Source organism: Malania oleifera, chromosome 9, assembly GCF_029873635.1.
Source record: "Malania oleifera isolate guangnan ecotype guangnan chromosome 9, ASM2987363v1, whole genome shotgun sequence".
Lineage (NCBI taxonomy): Eukaryota > Viridiplantae > Streptophyta > Magnoliopsida > Santalales > Ximeniaceae > Malania > Malania oleifera.
Window position 1 is genome coordinate 71534497 of NC_080425.1, and position 9356 is coordinate 71543852.

Here is a 9356-nt window from a genome sequence, read left to right on the forward strand (position 1 = left end):
CATAGATCTCGATTTTGATTTCAAAAATTGTGGAAATTAATAGTAAAACATGAAACATCTTCTGAAAATTTTAAAAATTTCTAATTGTTAATAGACTTAAAAGTGCATGATGTAGAACTGTTAAAGCAATAACTTTACCTAAAAGGTTAAGCTATTAGGTTGTGAGCCAACAATATATATCAATCATTACACTCCCATGCACATGTAGCTTGATTGCATGTGGATGGATAGACGAACAATAACAACCCATTCAAGGGAACAAAATAATTTTTGACCACCACACAATAAACACAAGCAACAAGACTAAAACCTAAAACCTCCTAGCAACCATAATTTTGATACCAAACGCTACCACTTCCCCTAAAAGCTTAAGTTATCAAGTTCTAAACCAACGATGCATATCAAGCATTAACAACAACTAAAAAGATTGTAAATGAAATATACATGAATTATGACTATGACATACATAAGGTCCAATGAATGTAAAATTATAACCAAATTAAATGTCTTTAATTGATGTAAAATAGATTTAATAATGAATTAGATATTAGCCCCCAATCAATGCAATGGGATGTGTCTATTTATCTATCTCTTGACTCGAAATGGGTATTTATTTCCATTTATAAATTTATAAAATTATAATTATTAATTATGATGCAAATATAACTAATTTAGATTAAAAGTTAAATAAAATTTTGAAGTTAATATCTAGGCTCAATTTTTCATAGAAATTTAAGGGTCTTCATACTATCATTCCTATCCTTCTTGTAATATTTATTTTTAATAAAAAAAATATTTATGAAGACATAAAATTCATTTCGAGAGTTTTCAAGTTTAAGGAAATTTTCATCTGTAATCAAAAATTCAAAAAAAATTCATTGAAATTTTGAAGTTTCAATAAGCTTTAGATGATTCATGTAAATTTCAATTTTTTAAAAGGAAAGTGGATATTTTGATGAAATGTTCACAACTTTGTGAAAATATGAGAATAATTTCATTGATGCCTATCTAAATGCACTTGAGTGCACAAAAACAATTTTTATCAATATAACAAAAACAAACATACCTTTGCCATTCTTGTATTTGTCTTTCCTTCAATTTCTTACCAAAGGCAACCATCTCTCACTGCAAATAAAAGGCAAAAAACAAAAAAACATAAGAATAACACACGCACGGAGTGGGGGGAGAGAGTTATCAACAACTATATGTTGCAAAGAAGTTTTTTCCTGAATGTTAGCAACAAAGATATTTAAGCCTTTTTGTCAGGCTGAAACATATAAACACGTTTGCATGTTGTAAATCCCTGCTGTAATTGGCACAAAGCCAACGTGCAGAATAATAGACAGTAATATACAAGTATAAAAGAATGAAATACGTTAGGAAAACCCCACATCTAAGATAAATTGGAAACCAATGCTTATAATTTTTCTTACAGCCAGATAACATAATTATTAATTTTGCCATAATTATTAATTTTGCCCAATCATTTTATAAAACAGCAATGATCAGCTGCCACCATGCATTGCCACACGTTTCAATCTCTTTCTCAAAAAAGAGGTGGGTTATGTGTCAAAATTCTAGACAGTGTGGCAATGATGGATGGTGCAAATAAAATAGTGTCCTTTTTAAAGAACAACAGACATTTGTCGCAGGATTTTATTCTCATTTTCAAGGAAATGGAGCCTAATCGAGGCTTTACCCTCTAAGGTACCAACCATGTATTCCAATTATCTGTGTGTGAAGAACAACAAAACACAAGGAAGCAGTCTTTCACAGATCATTCAGATTTCAGGCATAAAAAACCTACGAAAAAACACTTCAACCATATAATTTACCAAAATTTTGACAATTTCGGGCCCTCTCGACTGTGCGTTAAGAGCAAATATGAAAGACCAACATATGAATTTCAAAGGACTAAGAAGCTTTAAAACTGAAATCTGCTGAGATATTTAAATAACTAAGCACTGCTTCAAAATAATCACGTTTTCAAATCTTTATAAACCGCATGATTCAGCCGAGACAGCACATGCAAAAGCAGCTGACCCTAATAGCCCAGCATCAGAAGAACTCATAAGCATATTAACTCATAAAGCTCTGACTCTTAAAACAACAAAAATAAAATCAAAATTAAAAACTTCCAATTGACAATAAAAACAGAGCAAAGGAACAGAAATCCAAAGTCCGACAGAAAATGATCGAAAAAGAATTACCAAAGCAGATCTTAAAACTCCTTCTTTCTTCTATTTCACGCCCGAAACTCTTCCTCGAACAAACTTAGATGACCATCAACGAACAACAAAAAACCTCAAAAAATCAGTTGGCAATCTCTTCGCAGGACAACACAATCACTACAAACAACTGAGCTAATGGAGCGGATCCCCGGAAATAGAGATTGAAAAAACTTGGAGGAAGACCGAAAAACACAGCTTGCAATCACGAGGGAATGATGAGAGATGCCGTCAATGGAAAGAAAAGCAACAAGAATTTACGCTTTTCAGAGATATCCTGGATCTTTAGCCTTTTGGATGAGATTGCGAGTTGCAAAGATAGACGTGGCAATGGAGGCTACTGGTACAAACGCCTTGAGAGGTTCAAATCTCGCTCCTGATGCTTTTATGTTTTAGAGAGAGAGAGAGAGAGAGAGAGCTTTCGAATTCGGTTTGTCTGTGAGGACCTTTTATAGCTTGTCTGTGGGATTTAGGTTATTATCAGAAACTGCCCTCATCTTTATCACAATATCACTCACCCCCCGCACTGTATGATAGTTTTCCAAATAATTATAAAAATATTGCCTTATTTATTTATTTGTTCTCCTTGATAACGCCTTAACCGTATTTAGTTGTAAAAAAGAGTTTCTATTTTTATTTTTTATTTTCATTATAAATTTTATAGATATAAAAACTAAAAATATTGTGAGCTTTAGCTTTTGTGAGAAAGTTAGAAAATATCTTTATTATTTTTAAAATTTTCCATGTAAATATTAAAAATTATAACTAAAATGTTACTTTATAATTCTTTAAAATTTAAAATAAAATAAAGACTATTTCCTATAATTAAATATGCTCTATATATAGGTAGACCGGTCTCCCATTAATTGCCGATTTGGTAAGTATTAACCCAATTTTCTTCTATAAACTATGGATTAGTGCAATTGGACAATATTTTGCTTGAAAATAAAAAAATAAAATAAAAAATTTATTTTTGAATCTTATATTAAAATAATATTAAAGTTAATATTATTCAAATAATACTTTAAAAGGGTATTAAGAAATTATATATATATATAATAAATATACACAAACTAATTTTTCTAAATTTACATTTTTAGTTTAAATTATATAGAGAAAAAATTAGAGCTAAAGGGTATTTTAATTTGATTAGAGGAGAAGTTATGAGATACCTATATAGTGGGGTAGTATAGTTTTTAATTTCAAGAAAAAAGCATTGTAGAGAAAAATGAGTAGAAATTAAAGCGTATTTTAATTTGATTAGGAGGGTAAATTATACAAGTGTTTTATGCATAAGAAAACCAAAACTTAGATAATAGATTAGTCGCCGAATATACTATTTTTTTTCAAAATCCTTATAAAATTAATTGAATTTTTTTTGTAATTCAATAAAATTTCAAAATATATAACATATTTAATATAACTTTGAATTTAAATCATTACTGCACTTACATTAATCAACTAATTTTCACTTTTGTCATTTACGTTAAGCAGTAAAAATGATTTAATTTTGTTTCTATTTCAAAAGAATCAGTACCTAAAACATTAATTAACACATTAATAATCTTATTGCATTTATACCCGTACATATTCTCACTTAAAATAGTTCTAAATTTCCACTGATTTAGTTGTAAAAAAGTGATTTGAAATATTTTAATAAATTTAGCAACACTAAATGTTAAATGTATAACAACATATATATAATATATGGAAAAGTAATTTTAAAAAGTTAATAAATTTAACAACAATAAATCTCTCTCTCTCTCTATCTCTCTCTCTCTCTCTCTCTCTAATCAAATTACTCAATCCTTAAATTCTAATTTCTTAAAATTTTATATATTTGAAATAAAAACTTATTAACTTTCTAATTGTTCAACTATTAATTCAATTATTATTAGAAGTTATAAAAATTATTAATTCTATTATTATTAGTCATTGTAAAAATTATTAAAGTAATTATAGAATTTATTAGTTTGATTACTATTGACAATTATATAAAATGTTATTTTAATTATTATAAGAAGTTACATGAATTTTAATAAAACTATTAGTAGCAGTTACAAAAATAAAATTACAAATTTATGAGATAGTTCAAAGATTATTATCTTATTCATTATGTAATTTAATGAATGTATAACATCTTAATGTTCAGTGAGACATATCTTCAAAATAACAATATATGGGATCTACCTGTACTTATTATTTTTTTCAATGTGTAATATATGGTAAATGGGTTGCGCTCTTCGTGTATATATGTTATACTAATAAATGTTAAAAATACTATCATATGTTTTATATCAAAAAAAAAAAAACAGACGAGATACACGGAAGGATAGTTCCTCTATATAATTTCTCTTTCTTCTATTGTAAAATTATGACATATATGTATATATAAGCGGAAATTTGTATATCTTTTGTGCATAAAAATATTTAAATTTTTTTACTAATATTAAATATTTTTTAAAAAAGTGATTTTCTATCCTATAAAGTAATTTGATTAGGATTAATAAAAACTTATTAAGAATATCTAAAAATTCTTTTTATTAATAAAATAAAATATTTTCATAAAAAAATAAATAAATAAACTAACTATATATGTACATGTTTCTATATGTATATCTATACAATAAATTAATAAGACAAATATGATAGATGATTTTATGAAAAAATATGTTTATATTTGTAAAATAAGATAATTATATTAAAAGAAAACAATTTGACCAAAATTTGATAATATTATATTTATAAAATATATCTTAGATATATTAAATGTTTTAACTCAAAAGAAAAGCTTCATTTCGCTAAAAAAAAGCAAACTAAACTAATAGTGTGTATATATATTATGAATAGTGCAAATTATTTTGTAGCAAAAAATATTATTATCTTTCAAAATAAGACTTAAATATTTCAATAAAAACAAAATTCAATAAAATTTGGATAAATTTGTATTTAAAAAAGTATAAGTAAAGATTCATTTAATAGCATTATAAATACTAATATATATATATATATATATATATCTTAAAATAAAATAGGCGAATTCTTCTAATGTCATTTGAAATTAGTTTGAAGAAGCTAACATATAGATAATAATATTCTTTTGAAATTAAACTTTAAAAATGAAATTATAGATCTAAAATTATTCCCAAGTAATTTATTTAAAATTCAAAATTAAAAAAAATCATTAATTGATTATTAAGTAAACAAGAAATAACAATTCTAAATATTTTAGTTAGTGAAGTACAATTAAAAATTTTTAAAAAAATATTAATAAAAAATAAATGAATATTATTTATTTTTTTTTTCTATATCACAAAATCTTACTTTAAATCGTATAAGCAAAAACTCAAATATTATATATATTAAAATAAAATAGGTGAATTCTCCTAACATTGTCTAAAATTATTTTGAAAAATCTAACATATTGATAATAATACTCTTTGAAATTAAATTTTTAAATAAGATTATAGATCTAAAAGTATTCCTAAATAATTTATTTGATATTAAAAAAAAAACTCATTAATTGATTATGAAATAAACAAAAAATAATAATTCTAAATATTTTAGGTAGCAAAGTACAATTTAAAATTTTAAATAAATTTACTAATTTAAAAATAAATAAATATTATTAAATGTTTATCTATAGTGATATATAAATATTAATTTTATATTTAGTGCAATGCTAGTTAGAGCATTCTTATCATGTCCTATTTTACATTTTTGAGAAAAATATATATATATTTTTAAATAACTTCAGATATCATATTTCAATATTATTTATAAATAATCATATAATAAAGAAGATACATTTCATACATCTACTAGGACAAACGTGAATTATTCTATATAACTAATGGTTTAAAATTAAATGATAACGTTTATATATTTAGAAGAAATTTATGCACTATATTTTTTTTATATAATTTCAAAAAGGTAATTTTATCTAAATACAAACCGAACAATCAATCAATAAATCTAGTTTACTTAAATCGATAATTATAATTTAAACTGAATCAAATAACAAACCGAAAAAAATCATTGAGAGCTTCCGACACCATTGTTTTATTAAAATATAATAATAATAAAGAAAAAGCATTGAGAGTGTGAATAATATTTTTAATATTAAATACAATATACCGAATCAACAAAATCAGCCACGGCACGTCTCTATGACCAGAAATGACTGACAGGCGCAATCTGCAGAGTGCCAGAGACCACAAAAATTAAAATGCACGTAGACCCAAATATGCACAAATGATAAGATTAAAAAGACAAGTTCGCCTCTGGAAGCCAGAAGGTTGAATTCCCATTTCCCACGTGGTCCAAATTTTGGAATTACATACGGCCCCAAAAAAGTATACATATTATATGGTGAAACATAAATAAGCAAAGAATCCAGGGGGTTGACAGCAAAGCCGAAATGTGTGGAAGCAGGAATTATTGCACTTTATTATTGTCAGAATAATGACAAAAATAACTGAGGTGTTTTTCGTAGAGGACGCAGCTTTCACTTCCTGTGCACAAGGCCACACCTTTTCTTATCTTCTTCTTGTCTCCCACTCCCACTAGTTGGGCGTAGAGATAATAAGAGAGAAGCTGTGGGCAGTTTTTTAATTAGTACAAAATTATTCATCATTTTTGCTATTTAATCATTTTATTTTTATTTAATTAAAAATACATGCGCATCGAAAAATAATTTTTCTTTTCTTAATTAATATAGTAAATTTAAAAGAAGTCATCTACAGAAAATAACGTATATCTGCTTAGGGTTTTGTATTTTTTTTTTTTTTTTAATACTAAAGAAAGTCATATTTATATTTTTTTTATTTTTATTAATTCCGTAAAAACCTCTTATTATTTCTATCGTGCCGCGTCATCTCTCTGCCATCCCCAACCCCGACAAGATCAAGTGGAATATATGTATATATATATATATATATATATATATATATATATATATATTACATAGTATACAGTGTATGCCTCCAAGATTGGTCCCTGCGATGATAGCGATAATGATGATAATTTAATTAATTAATTAATTGGAAAGGTGCCCACCTGCCAGTCTTTAATCATTCATTTACTGTAGAAATTAATTAATTTTTCAACCAAACATGCTTTTCCCCTTTTCTATTTTTCATAAGCCCCCACCCATACAATTCTTTAATAATATTTAAGATCCAATTATATTCTTAAAAAATAAATAAAAACAAGGCCAAAGCACATGTAAAATTTAGTCCACGTGCTTCAAAGTAATAAGGAAGAATATAAAGTGAACTTTTATCCTTTGTTGAGCTGTGATTATCTGTTGTTGGGTGGTTGTCATTTGTTCTTTTAAAAAATATATTTATTTTTTAACTTTTTTTTGGTTGTTGAGAATTAAACTGGACTTGTTTTGGGGTCCTTTTCTTTACTTCAATGTAGTTCATTTGTGGAACTAGACAGGGTCCGAACATAGAAATTCTTAACCTTGTTCACCTTCATTTTTAGTGGTGGATATTTGTTGAATGCACAGGAGCAACAGCCAGCCAGCCACTCATATGTGGTTGTGCCAGACCAAGCAGCCACGCCGGCTCCCAGCACTCCTGTGCCGACGCCGACCAGAACAACCCGCCCTAAGCCGGAGCAATGTGGCCATGTCCATCGCCTGCTCGCAGGAAAATTCGCACGACAGTAGAAGAATTAGTATGTATACTAAGTGGGTTCATTATGGGTCACCTTCTCTGCTGCTATTGTCTGAGTCTGTGATGTCTTATTCTCTTCAAGTAATATTTTTATATTTGAAACTTACAGTTTACAATTTATAAGTCATTATATTAATATTTAAATTTATTAAAATATTATAGTACTCACACTTAAAGACCACCTTAAATTTGCTCCATCCTACAATATGAATTAAATTTTAAGTGAGAAACGATTGACTCGGTCATGACATTAAGCTTTTTACCTTAAGCCCTCTCTCTCTCTCTCTCTCTCTCTCTCTCACAAAATAAGTCATTGCTTTTTACCTGAGGTTCATTTCTTTTAATTCAAGCCCACGTTAGGGCCCAATTTTTTTTAAAAGCTTGCATTTTTAAAAAAATGCTGGGCCTAAGACCTCTTGGCTTCATAAGATTTAAAATCTTGTTTTGATAATAATAAAGTAAAGGAACTTAACATTTTTGGTTAAGTGAAGTTTCAAGACTCAAGAGTGTTGACAAAAGATCACGATGAAGTGCTTGAAAAAGTCAATCGAAAGTTTGTACTTAAAGTTAGAAGAATTTGATGAAATATGTACTTAAGTCAATTAGCTATACGAAGGAAGTCAATGTAAATACATAAAGATATTGAAAGCAAAGCAAATACATAAAGATACTGAGAGTAAAGCAAATACATGAAGACTTATCGCTTAGAAAGTTATAGTCTTTTAAGAAGTCTTATGTAAGTACTTCAAACGATTTCAATATGGATACATGAAACTCTTAAATTAATTACTTGAACCTAGATATCTTTTTAAATACTTGGAAAATATTTTTATAAAGTCAAAAGTTATTTCAAAAATGTTAAAATTATTTTTGGAATGAAAAACACCAAAACAGGATTCTTCAAATTCCCTTCTTTTTTCTACATTTGCATTAATGAGTATTTTTGTAACGCCCCAACCTGGGTCTGTCAGGGAGCACTGCATCTCTCCTCCTCCACCTGGACCAGACAACAGGGGGGCGGGCCTTATCAGACTAATGACTGGCCCCACAGATCAACACGTGTCTTTTTCAGTGTGTTTGTCCTCACTCACACACTTCTTAAGAAAACTTTCCAGGAGGTCACCCATCCCAATATTGCTCCAAGGCAAGCACGCTTAACCGTGGAGTTCTTATGGAAAAACTCCCGAAAAGAAAGGTGCACCTTGTCGATATGGGTAGTAACATCTAATCTTTTAAGTCTTTCATCTATGGGGTATCACATTCTCCCCTACTTATAGAATGCATCGTCCTTGTTGCGAACCCACATTTTCAAACTCAAGCGATGTGAATCTCATCACACTTCTGGCTGGGTGTTGGCTCTGATACCATTTGTAACAACCCGAACCCTTAATCCCGGGTTCAGCGCATTATACCTGATAAAATCCCTGATAATCCATAATCTATA

At 27.8% G+C, this 9356-nt stretch overlaps 1 protein-coding gene across 9 annotated transcripts in view; it reads right to left on the bottom strand.

Moving 5' to 3' along the window:
• The window catches only part of LOC131163931 (SPX domain-containing membrane protein At4g22990-like), a 28555-nt gene extending 25904 nt beyond the window's left edge, over positions 1-2651 (bottom strand). For 7 of the 9 annotated variants that reach the window (XM_058120769.1, XM_058120772.1, XM_058120774.1 and 4 more), the window contains exons 1-2: positions 2211-2651; positions 1067-1125 (exon numbers count right to left, since the gene is read on the bottom strand). In XM_058120769.1, coding sequence (XP_057976752.1) covers positions 1067-1119 — 53 coding nt within the window. In that variant the 5' untranslated portion in view covers positions 1120-1125; positions 2211-2651. The remainder of the gene's footprint in view (positions 1-1066; positions 1126-2210) is intronic. The other 2 variants (XM_058120768.1, XM_058120766.1) reach the window with 1 other exon arrangement.
• Between the last annotated feature and the right edge of the window lie 6705 nt (positions 2652-9356).